Here is an 18525-nt window from a genome sequence, read left to right as displayed (position 1 = left end):
TCTTCCTCTGCAGCTTTGTGTTGCACTTTTCCCTTTGGTGGCAGAAGCTGTGGCAGTTCAGGGCAGGCCTGGTGTCTCCCCAGTCGAAGCCAGCTTGGGTGTATCCTTACCAGATAAGCTGATCCCTGCATCCCTGTTCCCAGCCAATGACAAGGACACAGTTAGGTACTGCAAAAGTTGTGCATTGCTCTCCTGTGTCTGCATTGCTCCTGTTAACTGTTGGAAACATTTAGGGCAGTAGGGACTGCTGCCTGGGAGTGGGCAGCAAAGTAGGAGGCTTGAAATGGGTCAGGAAAAAGTGGACCACAACTATCTCTTATCTCAATGTTCTGCTTCAAATCTGCTCTGTAAGAGCAAACGCTTAGGGAAAGGATTTTCAGATCAGATCATTATTTATAAAATGCCTGGCAGGAGATGCATTTGTCCTGCAGCTCACTGTTCCCATGCCGTGCCCTCCGAGCAGGCGGTAGGTGCACTGGGATTAGGCCTAGCCTGCTGTCAGGATGCTGGTTTTGGTTATCATCTTTGCATATCTGCTTCACAGTAAATTATAGTGGTGCCTCCAGCTTCTTCCTGTGTTATCACTTCATAAATTGGAATTTAAAATTGCTCTGGGGACCCAGGTTATAAAGTTTTAATCCTCTGAATGAGTTAGGAGTCAAAAATCCTCATTTTTAAAAGGGACTTTGACACTTGGAAGCATTAAATGGCCGGCTGTTGGACCCAGGGCCATGGCTGTGCTGTTTGGTGGGGCTGGACTTGGAGGTGCTGTCGAGCCCAACGGCTGTGGCCGAGCACTGCTGTGCCTGGGCCAATGTGCTCTGCAGAGATGTGGTGCTTAAGAGCTTGAGCAGGGCTGACCCAGCTTTGTGGACCATCATGGACCAGTGGTGCTGCATCCTGGAGGCCTCACAGCTCTGTGCTGTTTTGGGCAGCTCTGCACCACGAGGCCTTTCTCAGGGTGCAGTTTCATCTGCCTTAACTTCAGCCTTCTGGGTGTTAGATGTCTAGTATGGGGCCCTCCTGTAGAAGGGGAAAGAGGCGACTCCAGAGTATGATTTCTACCCTAGCCATGTATCTAGAGAAGGATCTGAGATGAGTAGCTTTGACCAGTTGGGATCCCAACTTTGGGATACATAAAATCAGGAATTTTCCCCAAATCCTGCCTAGCACATTCCTGCTGTCTCCAGATGCTGTATGTGTTGAGTGCAGCTGTGTTAGTTCTTGAAAGCTTGCTGTTACAGACAGTAATTCTGCTGGGCTTTGGGTGGTCACTTAAGCAGATTTAATAGTGTTTCTCTCTGTGGAACATTAATAATTCCACTTAAGTGTCCAGGAGTGGGAGAATATTCGGGCTTGAGGATCCACAGGAAGAGGTTTGTTTATTGTTCCAAGGCACTGTAAACCCTAAATTCAACAGGAATGTACATGTGTACAGTCATTTTGCTGATTCATATTTTATTACGGGTTTCAATAGAACGTGTAATATGGGCATGGCTCTGAAAGGCTTACTTCTAAGGTGACACATGCTGACTTGCAGCCACACACTTTCCTTCCAGAAATGAGTAACTCCCTGTGTATGTGTGGCTGGTTGCTGGGTTGTGATAGGTAAAGGAGAAGGAATTAGTGTGGTGGCTGTCACTGCCACTCCTGACAGCTCTGACAGAAAGTGCATAACCAGATGCCAGCACGTCTCCAGACCGGACTTTGAGTTTGTTGCAGGAGGGAAGCTGTGGGAGTGAGAAAGCCCAGTCCGAGGGAGGCAAAATTCCTGGGCCTCTCCCTGGTTCTGCTGCACGTTTTTCTGTAGGATTTGGGTTGCAAATCCTTCCAATGTACAGGACGTGATGGAGCAGACCCTGAGGAGAGATCTGAGCTCTTCCAAGGCTGTGTTCGCCCAGCAGGCGCCTTTCCAGGGGCTACAACGCGGGGTCCAGAGCAGGTCTGCAGCAGAGCACTGTGCCGGCTGCGCTGCTCCCACTGCCCACACAGGCTACAGCGTCTGCACAGCACTGCGTCCTGCTGTCTGGGCACGCTTTTAGGGATGAGTGTTGGGCATCCAGGCATGCAGGCAGATGCCAGTGTTGAATCCCTTTTCTAAATCCAGCTTGCATACACTCATCTCTTCCAAAGCCCCAGTGTTAGACATCCTGAGTGACTGCAGGAAGCACAACTCATCTCCCAGCTCCTCAGCTGGGGGACATGAAGCTAGACAGTGTGACTATCCTGCCATGTGGCTGGGCCAGTGGCATCAGTTAAATACCTTTTTCTGATGTAGGATGCTTATATTTGCAGATTTTAAAGGGGAAGCACTGTTTGGAGCAGAGATGCCTGAAGCACAGCATTGCACCAGACTGAAGAAGCATATCCTTTACGTTTCTGCTCCAAAGAGTGCACTGCAAAGCTCACAGAGCCTGGAGCCTTGTGCACTGAATGAATGCAATCTGAAAACCTATATGGGAAAAGCTGTGTGTGTCTGTGTGTGTGTGGCCCAGGCTACAAATTGCAGAATTGGACTGGGATGCATTTACACCGTCCACGATGGTCCTGTGTGTCTGGGGCGGGAGAGGCTGTTCCTGCAAGTCAGAGGGCAGGAAGCCAAGCGTGGGAAAAGGAGGGAAAATGAAGATGATTGTGAGAAGAGTAGGAGGGAAGGAAAGGGCAGAGACAATAGTTCGACTTAGCAAAGCGGCCAAGTGATTTAGGGTGCGAGGATTTGGCAGAGCATCTTCCTGAAAACCCTGAAGTTCCGCAGGAAGAAGGTAATTTTGTCTTTAAATCAGTGCCGTGCCCTGACCGTGGGGAATCTGTCCCTCACAGGACTCTTGCATCAGTTTTCTAGCCTTGGCCAGAATCGCTGAGGGAACTAAGAAGGACTCCCCACACTTGCCTCCTCTTTGGCATTTCACAGTGAAATTCTGGCCCTCCTCAGGGCCTTCTTTACAAGATTAGGACACAAAATCATTTTCTTCTATTCCTGTTCTCGCCACAAGAAACTTGGATTTTGCCTGAGTCTGAAATCAAAGGTCATTGAAATGAAAGAAAAATTTCCCAATGACTTCAGTGTTGCATCTTTCCAGGCTTGTGGAGAGATTGTTTTGTTCCCTCCTTTCCTAGGTTTGGCTTCACATTGTTAGTATTGTCCTGTAGAAAGAAAGTACATTCAGTCTTATGTATGTGTGGTCATGCAGATAGGATAATCAAAGGTCTCTGTCCACTGAATGTTTGTTGAATGGTGTTTGTGTTTTGAGGATAAGTCTGGTTTTCTGTCTCTGTCTTCTAGAATTTTGCAAATCAAATGCAAATATTCATCTGTCTAGTGAATTTTGCTGATAGTTCTGTGATGCTTTGCTGTTTAGTCCAATTGATTTCTCCTCAACTTTTATCCTGGAGTTGTGCATAGAAAAATAGTTGCACAAACTGTATAGAAACTAGGAGAGTTTTTCAAAGTTCCTTTTCCTGGATGGTAGATCACACTTAAAGTACTGTAAACCTCAGTTCCAGCTTTGTGAATCTGAGGGTCTCTTAATTTACATGAACTTTTTTTCCTTCTACTCGAAATGGGAAGAAAAAAAAATCCCACTATTTTATGGCAAAATCCCAGGAGAATCTCCATTATTTGCACTAAGACTGTCCCAGGGCTTTGTCATTGTTCTGGAAGGGCCTGGATGAGTTTTGCTCCCTTTCCCAGGCCCTTGCTCTGCTATTCCAACGCTGCATCTGGGGGTCATATGTAAGGTTACAAATCAAAGCCGGAAGATTTGCATGCTAATATAAACTATGTGCAAGTGTTGGTGCATAGCAGGAGTCCCTGACGTGATCAGCCGAAAGGAAGATTGGGTTTTAGCGATGCCTCTTTGCAATTCTGAAGCCGACTGCACAGGGAATTTTTATAATTTGTGTAACTAAGGCTAGGTGCGTACACTGTACAAAAATCTGCTCAGTGCTGATATAAAACAGGGCCAGCAATGTCATGTTGTGCTCTGTCTTCATGTGGTCACAAGCTGTGTATGCTCTAGCACTGTATATGTGCTGCGTAGTTGGGAAAGTGCTTCAGTACAGCTCTGCTGGTACGACATGGACAGACCCTTGTTCTCACAACAGAAAGAAGGTGTTTGGAGAGATTTCCCCCTGGGAAGAGTAACTCCATGCACAGATGTGTCAGATTTGATGTTAACTGTGAAACGGTGATTTCCGGATTGTGTGTTCTCTATCTGTGTCCCTTCGGTCTTGATGCATTTAACACAATAGCAAACAGGTTCTTCTTAGTTCTTATTTAACTGGGCTGTTCCTGTCTTCCTGGCCCCGGGAAACTTGATAACAAAAATCCCTTTGGCTTAAATGCGAGTGGAGCTCTGCTCATCCTGTTTTGAACTTCCCCCAAGTCAATTCCTCCTGTGCCAGAATCAGCTCAACTGCTTCTTTCTTATAAGTCTCTGATTTGGCAACATCCTTCCGATATTTTAGCAATCCCACTTTCATATGAGGTTGGATCCAGGTGAAAGGAATGAAACTCTTCCTGTTGGCTTCCACAGGGGCTGTCGTGACTCTGTAATGGCAGTCAGGTACAAGTTGCACCCCTTTGGGCCGGGGCTGGATTTAGTTCACTTTCATTGCCCAGCACCAACTGGGCAGCAGGGTGAGCTGAAGTTAGAAAGATGTGTTGTTATGAACTGAGGAGGGATTTTAGAGGGGCTCACAGCTGGCCTAAACCCTTTCCTATAAAAATTAATTTCAGTAGAAGCAGGACAAGGCCAGTTTAGAGTGGATTTTTAAGAGCTGTTGCTGTGGAGTGAATAAGTGCAGGGGAGTGAACCTCCCCTCCTTCCTAAAAAGAAAAAAAAAGCCATTTCCCCTTTGGGTCTATCCCTGACCCCTTGACCAACACGGTAGATGTAAGAGATGGGAAGTCACTGGCCAGAAGAACCTATCTGATGCCATTCACCCAGGCTCGCTTCCACATCCAGCAGTGGCACTGAGGACTTCTACATTGAGCCATACTCTTCAGGGTTGATCTACACTTCTTTTCAGCACAAGTTCAACTATAAATGAGTTTCTGAAAACAATTTAATAAAATTGATGCTATGTTTGTGCTCAGACAAGATCTTTCAGTTAAACTTACTTGAAGGACTTGAAATTCAAATACGAGGGGGTTCATCTGGTCTGTGGATTGTTGTTTTTCCATTTTTCTTTTTTGAAAGGAGTTTCTCTTATTTTACCAGGAAATTCTCATATTTTGGGGTCCTCATGAAACACTGACCACCTGCTGGGGAGAAAGACACAAGCACTGAGTTAAAATAGTTTATAATTCAAATGGGATCCAGATCTAAGAGACAATAAGCTGAAAATTCTTTGCCTCCAAGCACAGTTGGATTATTTTTGCTTGCTTGCCAGATGCAGCCTCTTTCAAACTCAAGGAGGGTATTTGCGAAGGCAGCGAGGGCCCCAGGCTCCACGGGGAGCCCGTGTGCTCTTATATCCATTTTATGTTTGTCACCTGCTATTCTAATGCTCTGTAGGCTTAAATATGGCATTTTCTAACGATCTCTCAATTCTCGAATGGCAGAAACTCGATTTTTGTGATTATTCTGCTTCACAAAGAGGTCCATCGCACATGGAAAGTAAATGCAGGTGGATAGAAACAGATTGGAAACAGAAATACGAACCCATGTTGTATTCTGCACAGGCGCTCTGCTCCCTCACGCATGTGTGTAGATCTAATGGCTGGATATCGTCCACCTCCCTTGTCTGCTGTTTCCTTGGAGGGAAGCTGCTATTCCACTTGCTGAAGCTGGAAGGTGATTACCAGGGAAGGGACCAGGCTTTATTGGTCCTGTTTCTTTATTCTCTTTCAATAAACTTCAGCTATTGGGTATGTTGGAGACAAAATAGCAACTTTACAGGTCTTCGACATGACCCAAGACATCAATTAAAAAGCAGACAAAGCCCTGCTAATGTAACACAAATATTGCACGTCTACAAGAATTAAAGGCATCATATTCTGCTCTAGCAAACATGAGAATGAAGTTAAATAAAGTAATTGACCAAGCCCAGCGAGAGGCTCAAAGGTGGTTTGTAACGGAGCTGCAGGGTGCTGAGCAGCTCTCCGGTCAAGTTACTGTTGCTGATCATGGGTGTGAACTCCTCTTTTTACTTTTTTATGCCATTGATGGCCATGCAAACAAGCAAAGAAATACAGTAGAGAGGTTTTCCCATTTTGTCTTATAGCTTTGATGACTGCTTGGGACTTGTCAGCTTCCTCTTAGCAGGAAGGTGCTGTGAGAGCCTGGTGAAGTCAATGCTTAAAAACCCGAACAGGCAAAAGCCAAAAAATGAAGGGGTGAGGATGAGAATAAATTAAAGGGCGGAGACTAAACAGAATTTTAAACTGTGGACTTTGAACCCTCATCCATATATGAGAAAAATATGGGAGTAGAAGTATTGTTTTACTCTGCCTGCGTAAACACAGCTATCTGAATTCTTCTTTCAAACCTAACTCTGTTGACTTGTCTGGTCTGTACCTATGACACTGAGAAAACAGCAGAAAATGCAGGTGCCGTCGTCAAATGAGCTCCTCTTCCTGTGTTCCCAGAGACGTCTGCTGGCAGACTCGAGACGCTTGTTTGCTATCCTCATTAGCGTTTGGGAATCAAAATTCAGGAGAGAGACCAGGACTTCGTTCTGGGTTATCTTCCACCAAGAGGAAGGTCTGTGTCCATCTATTTGAAGAGCCAGTAGAGGTGGGGCTTTCTAAATGAGAAAGGACCCAGCTTGACTCTCAGAGTATTGCTGGATTCAGAGCTAGAAATGAGATTATTTTGCTTGTATGCAGAATAGATTTGATGTGATATGACTGAAAGACAAGCAACATTCCCGGGGTTAATCCTGTTGCATTGCTGTTCAGAGCTGAAACAAGATCCAAGAAAGAAAATAGTAGAGGAAGGAAAAGCCTCCTATCCCCTTATTTATTTCCCTGTGTGTCTCTCTTTCTCTTTCTCTCTCTTTTTTATTTTTTTTTTAATGTGTTTAATTAGACTGTAAGTTAGCTTGTAAAGTGTGATGCGAACTGGTATTGCTGCGTCCTAGTTAAATTGCCTCTGGAGCAGCTGCCCACAAACCAGAAGTGTGGGGCACACTGGGGCTGTCTAGTTTCTTCCTCCCCAAAATACTGTAGCTCTGCTTTGCGTGAAACATTTGTCTGTTGGGCCTGTGGGTCACCTGGGCTTTTTCTCAGTAACGTTTCCCCAGTTGGAAATGGAAATGTGAGCTGCGTAGAGAGATGTCTGTGAAACCACATCTGCTTCATGCAAAAGCCAGACGCTGTGCACCTGCGTGCCGTCCGCGTCAGCCCCACGCTGTAAAGCACCGTGCCGCCACCAGCCCGCGAGAAGCTTGCCCGTTTCTCAGCATTTGGGCTGCTTGGGTTTTGTGTTTCTTCCAAGCCCCATTGCTGGCTTTCAGTTCGCTCTTCAGATTCCTGGGGTGAGAACGGGTCCGCACAGGGTTTGCAAACAGTCCTTCCTTGGCCCTGGCGTACAGGAGCTGTGGTCCCTCGGAGACCGTCGTGCTGAAAAGCGACATCACCGCGCGGCACCAGGAGCAGAGTCGCCACCGGCTCTGCAACAAGCTCAGGGCTAATGGTCTGACTTCAACTCTGTGGGAGTTTTCCAGGTCTCACAGTGCTTTTTCAGGGCTGTTCGGGTGCTGGTGAGCTGGGCGAGGAGCCCGAGCTGTGCTCGCTGGGTCCGGAGTCGACTGCAAACTTTCCAACAGTTTGAATGTGATCCAAGCCGAGTTAAGGCACAGGTGATGTGTGCTGGAGGAGGTGTTGCACTGCCCACGCATATTCCTGGGGTGTTTTGCTGCCCCTGCTGCCACCCTGGCCTCTGTACAGGACAGGGACTGAGGACCGTGGAGACCCTCACCCTGCGTGTCTGGGAAGGGAAACTGCCTGTGTCTTGTGCAGTGGAAGAAGGCACCTAAAAATCAATGACACTGCTCCTGAAGGGAGAGCAGCCTTGCTGCTTCGGCCTTGGCGGGTTTGGAGAGCGCTGCCTCTACAGTATTACCACCCCAAATTTAGGTCTGGGCCAGTGCTGATTTGCACTTGTCAGAATCTCTTTGACATTAAAATGGTTACGCAAACAGTAAGCTGGTGCGGCGTGTTTACCCTGGTAATTTAGGGCATAGATGCAAGTGGAATTTGTGGATGGTTGCAGCAGTTTGAGCCATTTTAACATAAACTCCTCCATCGAACTGAACCAGCTGAAATTGCTACAGGCGCTTTGCAGGAGTCAGGCTGACTTCGCACTGAAGCGAACTGGGGAGCAGCTGCATATGCGGCTCCACCACCAGGGCTGCGATGGTGGAAAGCTTCCAGCTCACGGGCAGTGATGGTATCTGAATATAGGGGAAAAGGAGCATCTTTTGCAACTTTGTGTTGATTCACTAGAGGATAAACATCCAACACTTCAATACACAGCTTTGAAGCTGACGTTCTCCAGGATAAAAGGGACTATCATGATATCATCCACATACAAATTGCATGATAGCCTTGTTTTTTGCATTCATAAAGCTTTGTTAATAGTTAGCATTAACCATAATTGTTGAAGATTAACAGCACCCTCTCCTATGGCTGCAAGTATGGTTTCTAGTCTCTATTCTGGCATCTTGCCTTTGCCGATAGCCCATGTATTTGTGGATGTTCTTATCTTGGTCTCATCATACTGCTCGTTTCAGCTGCATTTCTCTTCTGCTCCGGCTCATCTGGCTCTAGAAAACAAAACAATATCTTTTGAAAAGTCAATTGAAAAATCAGGCAGATGAGAGTAACCTGAATTCCTCACCTCTGGATTTTGTGCCAGCTGGAACTGGATATTTTCCACCGAAAACAAGACATTCAATGATAAAGTCACACCCAATGACGTCTGAATGAATGGTTTTTGTAGTAGGAAATCATCTCTTCTCACTGTTTGGTGTAGGCAGTAAAGGAGAGCAATAACCTCAGTCTGCAATAAATTTTCTGCTCTGTGGTGGGTAAAATGGAAGTTTCCTAGAGCTAGAATTAAACAATAATTAGCAGCTGATAAAATCCCCCTGACATCCTGCGCCTTCTTTCTTGCAGCATGAATATTAAGAGCTGCTTATCAAGCTCAGTTTCTGATTAGTATTCTCCAGTTTGTACAGGCCTGCTTCTTGTTTCCTTGAAGGAAGAGGATTTATGTTAAAATACATAGTAGATTGAAAAATGACCTGATTTGTGAAATTAAAAAATAAACATTCCTAGTAGCTGGAGCATCCAGTGATTGAGCAATGAGTTGTTTGCATTTCATGCTTAATTTAAATTATTTAGTGTTAAGAAGGAAGAATTTTAGGGTGAGGCATTTGAATATCAAATGGGTATTGACCCCTTTAAGGTTATAAACACGGCAGATATTTAAAGCACGTCCTTTTGCCTTAAGCAATTATTTATTGTAGTAATTCACAACTTGCAATCACAATTAAAGTTTAGCTCTGTGCGTGAGTGGATTGTAGGAGAAAGCTGAAGGTACTCGGAAGAGCTTGCTCCAAGTCGTAAACGATGCACTGATTTTATTAAGCTGTTGCCAGGCTGGTTCCTGGCGGCTCTGGCAGGCGATGGGACCGAAGGCGCTACCCCCACGGGACGCGGGACCGTAGCCCGCTGCAGGGCTGGGGACTTGCCCCGTACCTGCGGACTCGCGGGAGTCGCGTGCTGAAAGGCCCCTTGAAAAAGCAGCGCGCTGAGGGACCGGGGCTCGCCGGCGGGCAGCCCCAGCACGCGGGTCGAGGTGGCGTCCGACGCCGCTTGGGAACGTTTCCGCTACGCCCGTGCGCCTGGTTTCGGGGGGCCGCGCAGAAAGCCCACCCTAGCGAGGGTGAGCGCCTGAGCGTGGGACGGCTCCCTGTGTTTATCCGATATTTCCTGCTGCCTCCTTGTCCCACTGCGTTTGCATGACCTCAGGCTCCCACCGGACTGCTTTCCTCCTTCTCCCCCGGGATATCGTTAATCTCTTTCACAGCCGCCCGTTTAAAGATCTGAGCAAAGAAGTGACGAGGTAAGCCAGCGTGGGACTCGCTGCTCATGAAAAGGTTATGGGTCCGGCTGTGGCAGCCGAATCGAATAATCACCAAACGCTGATCTCTAAGGGAGGGAAATGTGATATTCAAGGCTTTTGAAACCTCGAGGCCTTGCTTTTAAAATGTGTCATTCTACAGATCTTTTCCCAATTCAAGCAAATGGTTATTCCCCACTATTTTAAATGGTAGCTTTCCAGAAGCAGTTTGGTTTACGCAAACAAGCAAAGAAAATCAATAGCCATTTCAGATTTTGCACCTGCGTCCCACCAGGCAGGTTTTAAGTCCATACACTTCTCACTAAACAGAAGTCTCAGTTATGATTAAAGGCTTTTCTTGCTCCTGCTATAATCTATCCATGAAATAGAAGAGAAGTAAAGGCAGCTGTATGTTGCCTAAATCCATATTTGCTGAACTTGAAGAGAACTGAGGCTCGGAAAGCTTTAATTTCTATTTTAAATGTGCAGCAAAATCCTGGCTTGACTGAAGTCGGTGGCAGTTTCCTTCCCGCAGAGCCTGGATGTTGGAGCTGGGACTGCAGCAGGGCCCTGTTCTTGCACCCTGTCCCTGCACCAACCACATCCAACCCCTTTCCTGCTGGGTCGGCTTGCCCAGAATGTCACCTCGCATGTGGCTCCTTGTCCCTCTCCACGATGAAGGAGAGACCGAGCTGGTGTGGGAGACGTGCTGGCACGAGGGTGGAGAGCGCCTTGTAATGGGGACTCGGGAGAGCGCGAGCGAACTCCCCCAGGGTCCAACACCATCCCCAATCCCTCTGCTTTTAGCTCCGAGGGAAAAGAACACTTTGCTGAGCCTCTTCCCTCAGTATAAACACAGAGCTGCATGCACATATTAAAAAAAATAAAATAAAAATAGTTGTCCTACTTGCTTGGCACTGTGGTGCCCTTGGAAAGAGGAGGAGGAAGAGAACAAGCTGAATGTGATGGGAGCGTTACGCCACTTATTGCACCCCGGAAAAGTGCTGAGCAGCATTAATTCCTGTGCAGGCTTGCAGGCTGTTAGCAAATTTTGGAGATGCCTGGTTTTCGTGAAGAAGAAGGTGGGGAAGCCTGAAGTGACATGAAATCCAAAAAGCCTGGATGGCTGTGGCCTGTGTGCTTTGTTTCTAGCTTTTGGAGAAAAGGTGCATGACTAAAGAAAAACGATAAACTTCATTTGCCTGTAAACTGTTTCTCCTGTCCCCATCTCGTCCCCTTGTGAGAACCCCAGGCCAGAAGTACAGTATCTGGAGTTGCTTTTGGATCCCAGTCAGCTCCCATCTGTCATGATCTGTTTTTAATCGAATGGGTTTTCCATCTGAAAGTAGCTGTTGGATAGAGAACGAGTAGAAATATTTGTGTTGTGAATTAGCCCAGAATGAAGCAACAAACTTTTTTTTGCACAACAAACACATGGAAAAATATTCTTCAATGTAGTGTGGCTGGCTTGAAATTTGGCAAAGGCAGCTTCCTTCCCAGGCCCTGACCCCGCAGGGTTGTCTGCGCGGGGAAGGTCTTTAAAGGGGACCTGAAACCTTTGTGTTATTCGTTCTTATCAGCCCGTTGTGAGCCAGGGCAGTGCTGTTATCACCGCTGTGTACGTGAATACTGAGGGAGGGAGGTGAAATGACTTGGTTTTCCATGAGAAATCTGAGACGCAGTTGAGGAATAACCTGGGTTTTCTGAGACCCAATCTTTCCTTTGCTGACCCGTTGGGAGCAGGGGATAGGTCTGATATGGTATCCGAATCAAAGTCAGGATCTTAGCCCTCACCACAGCATCCTATAAAAGGTCATGGACCTCCCTGATGGTGTGTGCTCAGCCTGTCCGTTTCTCAAATACAGCAAAACTCGGCTGAGAGGGAAGCGAGGCTGCAGAACGTCCGTTGTTTCCCAGGCATCAGATGTCACCTCTCTCCCTCAAGGAAAGAAGGGCGGGCGGAAAAAATCCCTTAATGGTTCTTGAAAAATTATTGTTCAGCCTGTTCTCCAGCATCCTTCCAGGGGTTTTGGGGCAATACCACTTACCGTTAAGAACGCAAAAGCAATTACCCTGCATCGTCACTTTGGAAGATGGTCCGATGTCCTGGGGAAGAAGGAGAAGAGGGTGACGCTTAGCCACCTGCCGTTGCAGGAGACGGAGAGCTTCCCGTCTGCCTCCGCTGCGAAAGTGTGAGCTCCTGCCGCCGCGCTGGGGCCGAGGGAGGAGGGATGCTTTCCCATTTCCTCTGCCAGAGCCTTATCTCACTCCATATGTGAAACCTGGAAATTGCTTTAAAGACCCAGGAGTTGGCCTAGCTCTGATTTCCATTACGCTGGGGTTACTCAGTCAGCTGCAGTGGTCACCCTCAACGGCTCCATCCCGTGTTTGCTGAAGTCTTGCGCATCTGTTGTTGTGTCAATGGGACCAGTGTTTGGCTTGGATGCTGGTGTGTCTGAGAGCAGAATTTGACCCGTTTTTTCCTTTTTTTAATGTTTTGGAGGCAGTAGGGACAAAAGGAAATGTGTGTGTGCGCATATATATGTGTGTATGTGCCTGAATCATTTTTTAATATGTCTTCTGGCAAAGCAATGTTTCTGCGAGATGATTTTTCTGGACTTGCATGAGGGCTGGACGAGGGAGATCTTGGGCTCATTCTGGCGATGTGTTGCTGTTTCCACCAATGCAAAAAAGCAGTATCACCCTCACTGACCTGCTTTGCATCAGCTCAGCACCAGTCTGATGAATGCTAGAGGTGCTGAGCGCTATGAGTGTCTCTGCGACAGCCAGGTGCTGTAGGGTTGAGCTGTTGTAGTGTGCCTACGTGTGCGTAAGTGTGCCTGCGTTGCACCGCTGCAATCCCACAAACCCTGGGGAGCTGAGTTTCCCTTGAATATCCTGCTTGAACTGGAGCCACATGCCTCCTGGGAAGGGCTAAGATCGCATCTGCAGGGAAAGCTGGAGTGCAGGGCAGGAGAACAGCAACTCGTAATGCCGATGCGGAGAAAGGGCAGAGGTGTGCTACCAGGGACCAGGAAACGTGCTATTATTCATTTAAAGCTTTACTCCCAGAGAAAGCAAAATCAATAGGAGCTGGTGGTGGGAACTGGTGGGAGAACACCCTGGGCTCCCTCTTGAGAGCTCTGCTGAAAGCCACAACAGGGCAACAGCTTTAAGGTTAATCCTGTGTCCAGGGTTATATCCCTTGTTGTGAGTAGAAGTGGCCGGGGAGACACCGAATCTACCTGTTCTGACTGTTGTACCTTTGGATGTATCCTGTGTTTCAGGGCCCATGTTGACTTGTGCTCTCTTTTCTTTTTCCTGAACAGGTCTATATCATAAATGTGACATGGTCTGACTTGACTTCCCAGATCATCTACAGAAGATACAGCAAGTTCTTTGACCTGCAGGTAAGTCTGTCTTTTGTAACATAAAACATTATTTCCAGTCACGTTTCTGACTGGTTTAATGGTGCATTTAAGTAAGGTTTTGTGCTTGTTTGGTTTATTACATATTATGATCTTGGAATTTTTCAGACTCAATCCTTCAGGGTATAAGATAAGTGGGTGGTATGCTCACAGTGAATAACCTGCACTGTAAAGACATTTAAAGCTGGCATTTTCAGGAATGGTGTCTAATTTTAAATCCTGGAGGTGCACTGAGAATGCCTGCTGCTCCCAGGCATCTGCCTGGCTAGGGAGAGCTTTCTGGCTGGTATCCTATTTAGCAATAATCCAGATCCAGTGATACCTGTGTACCTTTGTAGGTAGCCAGACTGTAAGTGTCTGGGGTTGTAAATCTGTGTTTGCTGACAGGCAAAACCAAAAGCTCTGGTTTGAGAGACTCCTGAACTTTGGGGGAAATGTCAATTTTGGGCTGCAGCTTGTGGTTGAAGGCAGCCTGTGGCTAGAATACCAAGTGAGTCCTTACAGCCAGTATCAAGGACATGCACAACTGGCTGGGCTCTGTGCTGGAAAATGACATTGAGCCTGTTTGCCATGATAAATCAGGAAGAAACTGGTTCCTCCCTTGGGTGCCTGGTCCGAGGTACCTTGAAGAGTCCTGGTTTCATCACTGCTCTCCTTTTACATGACTTCATAGTACTTGGACATCTGAAGTCACTAGACAGTTTTGGAAAATATAGGCTATGACCCTCTAGCTTTTTTGGAGGAAAAATGGACTGTTTCTGTAGAGGTTCCTGAGTTTCTTGTTTGTCATATGGCTTGAAGACAAAAGGGGGATTTTCTTCAGCTTCCTCTCATGCCTCTCTCCACTCCTTACTGGCCTGAAGCTCCAGGCCTGCCAGTCCCACTGGCATGAGCAGTACGTCTCACATGCAGCAGCTGCTCTGCGCCTGATGTACCTGCTAAAGATGCCCAGCTCTGTAATCTTGCATGTTTGTTGTCAGTGTGCGGACTGTGGCCAGAACTATTTCTTTTTCTCTCTTCTTTTTCTTTTTGCCCCAGTACTGTTTTCATGTATATGTTCTTCTGGGTCTCCTGGCCTTTCCTGGTAGGTTTGAAAAGTTCCCATCAAGCTTGGAGTTATCAATGGGGTTAGTGTGTTGGACAGGAAATGATGTCTCAATCAGGGAGTGAGTCCTGAAAGGTCCCATTGATAAGTGCAAGGGGGCCTAGCGCCAGTGGAAAACTCCCGCTCGCACAACGCTTCTCCCCCCACGAGAAAATACGACAAGAAAGTAACAAAATTCCCTCCTTTAACCCTTTTCCCTCCCAGGGATCTCTGTCAGGGCCACCGCTGCGTGAACAGTGTCAGCCCTCTGCACCGGCCTCTTTAGCTCTTGTGGCACGAGGCTCACAGTCAGCGAGACTGAAGTCTTCAGCCAGGGTTCCCACAGTCTCCTCATGTCTCCCTGAGCAGCTCGCTGTGTCTTTCTGTGCCTCAGTTTCCCAGCTGTAAAATGGGAACAAGGCCGAGTGTGCTCAGGCTGCTATAAGGTGCTTTTAGACTCCTGGAGATGCTGCTGCTTCTTTTTTTTTTTTCTTTTCTATTATTTTTTCTGGGCTCCTGATGCTGCCAGAGCATCTCCTATGTGAGGAAAGGGAAATAAGCTTTGGATCTTGAATTGCAACACGGATTTACAATTCTAATTTTGAAGCCTGCGGAGGGAATGGGAAAAGCAACCAAAAGGTCAGGGCATTTGGGGAAACCCTTGCACTTACTGCTTACGGCTTCATGTGCAGTGATTCTTGCTCAAGGGCAAATGCTGTGTTACCTGCAGCAAATGGATAAGCAGGCACTGAAAGGATAAATTAATCTCATATAACAGCTCCACAAGCCCTGCGCCAGCTGCTTGCAATTGCCTGTGCTTAATGCTTGGTTAATAGCTCCCCATATCTGGCAGACCTGCTCCTGGTCTCTCCCTGGCTTCAGGCAGCTGCAACAGGGACAGCTTCATAGCATTTATTGGAAAATGTGCCTGGTGTTGTAAAGCAGCTGTTTCAGGATTTAGGAGTGGAGGATTCCCCATATTTGCTCTCTGAACTGTGACTGGCCTGTAATGGGGGTCTAGGCTGGGCTGCATCTTCCAGTGCGAACAATAGTTCATGTTAAGATTCCCTGAATACATGAGTGATGTATTTGCAATGGCAAGCCCAGAGTAGAGCATTTCACAATAAAAAGAGGAGACCGCTATGGGAGTGCCAGCGCCCATTCCCCAAACTCTGGATGTGTCTGAACCTGACTCTTGGCCGTGGACATGTGACAGGCGTTGGGGGTGCTACCTGCTTGTTGAGGATTGAGGTGGTCCACTTGGATCCCCTTTACTTTGCTCCAGGTAAGGGTGTGACCTGTGATCCCCAGATTTTTGGTGGAAGCTTGAACTTTCCCCCTAGCGTTGTGGGACTGGTTGGACCTGGGTTTTGCTACCTGATGCCATGCACAGTAGCATGGTGCGCTGTAGCGTAATGGATCTACTTTCGTCAAGTCCCTGCTCTCCCCTTGTGACGCTTCCAGGAGAAAACCAAGCAAACAGTGAGTAACGCTCAGCCAAATCACAGCACTGCACGCGTCCAGAGCAGCTGGAGTCTGCAGGTCCCCAGCAGCCCCACTTGCCCCACCGCGTCCATGACGGAGCTGCGCTCCAGGGCTTCCTGCGCCCGCATGTGTTTCACTTTGCTCTCAACTGGCAGTGGAGTAACAGGGCTGGCTTGTAGTGACTTAATCAGGGCTGTGGTGCCTGATGTTGACAGTGACACGTGATAGGACTCGTGGGGAAACCCAGGAGGCTGCCCAGAGGCAAAGGAGGAGGAATACAAATAATTAATTTCACTACTACAATTTCATGTTTCTTTAAAGAAGAGTCCACCCTTCCCCAAATGGCAGTGTCTGCGGGAAATGGCTCAGCGGTTTTGAGAGCCCTTGGATTACTAGATACTGGGTTTTTTAAACGCTTCCTAGCAAATCCTCTGAGGCATTGCAGGTGGTAAGAGGCTGCTCTGTCCCAAAGATTCAAATCCCAGAAAAGTTCAGCAGTGCTATTTCAGCATATGCCTGAATTGGGAGCCAGGCTATTTTCAAGATAAGTAATAGGGCGGTGAATCTGGACATGCCATGAGATTTTGGAGCTGCAGGTTGTCCCATGAATGTGCGAGATATACAACAAACAAAACCCAATGCAACAAGCCAAATGCCAGCCCTGTGCTGCTTGAATGAGGCCTGGGGATCTATAAATATGGGCTTAAATTAAATCAGGGTGTAGCTGCATTATTTAATTGTGCAAGCAAGTCACATCTGCTGGTAGGCATGGGTCAAATTGTGGCAGCAGCACACATATGGGTGCTAGTGTTTCAGTAAATAGGATTGCGAGTATTGAATTAACTCTGCATAGATGAAAGCAGTGCAATAAATTACTTGTCAAGTCCAATTATCTGTTGTCCTCCACCCTGGAGAGGCGTTCACACCTGAGCACCGCGTGGGGTCAAAGCCACTTCTAATGTAATATTTTAAGTGCTGCTCTTTCATGCACGCTGCACCTGGGTACTTGGCTCTTGGGCGGCACATGGGAGCACATGTTCCAGGTCCCCCCTGCATTTTGGTTGGTGACAGCCACCCCCACGTACCCCTGCACTGTCCTCCTTTGCTGAGCCCCAGGTCTGCTTGGGGACAGGCTCCTGCAGCCCGATGTGAACATTTGTCTGTGGCCAGTGCTGCCCCTCACAGCAGGCCGGTGGCTCACTGTGGCACGTTCCCTCGGCACGTCCAAGGTCTCCCACCATTGCTGATGGATTCGCTGGTGGCGGGAGCAGAGTCCTGTCCTGAGTGGGTAGATCAGGTCAGCAATGCTCCTGTTGTCATCACAGGAGCTGAGAACGAACATTGTTTTATTGGGATAGCAGGGATAATTCCTGGCATTTCCACTCTGCATTATGCAGCAAAAGACATTTACAGATGTAAGGTCCAAATTTTCCTGCTGGAAAGTGCTTTTGGATGCTTTTAGGAGGATGGGGATTTGCAGCTAGGCCTGTGTGTAAAAAAATTACCTGAGGTGTAGGGCAAAGGGTGCAGCCAGCTCACCCTCCAAGCGACCATGCTTGGTTGGGAAGCAGCAACAGAGTTTGCAGCTAGTAAATCTGAAGGATGGCTCTTTTCCTCTTGCCCACCTCACCCTGCCATCTGCTCGCTACCACTTTGGACGTTTTATGGATATTATCACCCCACCTGGCTGCTGTTCTGCCAAGAAACCCTTTCCCCAGCAGAGTGAGTGGGATAAATGTGGCCATGCTTCGGTGCAGAAACTGCTGCCTTAGCTTAAACTGCCAGCAGTGATGGGTTAGAGGGAGGTGAAGCAGCAGTGTTACAGGCACGTCCATCCTGTCATGTTCGGAGCTGCGGAAGGATCCTTTCTCACGGCAGTGAAACGCAGCTTCCTCCAAGGCAAAGCACAGCAGCTGGTTTAGTGGCATGCCGTGATCCCACGCTGCGTTTCTGGCCGTGCGAGAGAGGCGAGCAGCGTCCCCGCCGGAGCGGCGGCGGGAATGTTAGGTGGGCAGGAGGCAGGCGCTCAGCACAATGACCCACAGAGACGTTCTGGCCACAAGTCGACATCCGAAATGTCACAATTTTGAAAAGGCAAATAAACAAAGCTCTATTCGAGCATTTACTTCGTGTATCAGTTAGCAAAAAATTATCTGCCAGATGCGGTCTGCTGATCTAAGCAGATTTTCTTCAAAGTGGCACAGAAAGAGGATCTCACTAGCAGCCAATTAGAACATTATAAAATAAAGAATATCAAGAATTTTATTAGGAAGTGGAAAGTGCTGTAAGTTATTTCCAGGCTGATGATAAAACATCAAGAGCTTCATTTGTTATTGCTAGGGTCATCCTGATTGTTTATAATGCTGTAATGGAGTAACTGAGCACTGAAGAGCACATTAAACAAAAACAGTGCCATAAAAACGGTAATTGCAATCTGTAACTCTCCTTTTCTTAT

The 18525-nt window shown here is 47.5% G+C and overlaps 1 protein-coding gene across 1 annotated transcript in view; it reads left to right on the top strand.

Moving 5' to 3' along the window:
* Positions 1-18525, top strand: part of SH3PXD2A (SH3 and PX domains 2A) — a 262339-nt gene that overhangs the window by 31534 nt on the left and 212280 nt on the right. The window contains exon 2 of the mRNA XM_067300208.1: positions 13403-13483. Within this exon, the coding sequence (XP_067156309.1) occupies positions 13403-13483 (81 nt within the window). The remainder of the gene's footprint in view (positions 1-13402; positions 13484-18525) is intronic.

This window comes from Apteryx mantelli, chromosome 7 (assembly GCF_036417845.1).
Source record: "Apteryx mantelli isolate bAptMan1 chromosome 7, bAptMan1.hap1, whole genome shotgun sequence".
Lineage (NCBI taxonomy): Eukaryota > Metazoa > Chordata > Aves > Apterygiformes > Apterygidae > Apteryx > Apteryx mantelli.
This window is presented reverse-complemented; position numbering and strand designations above follow the sequence as displayed.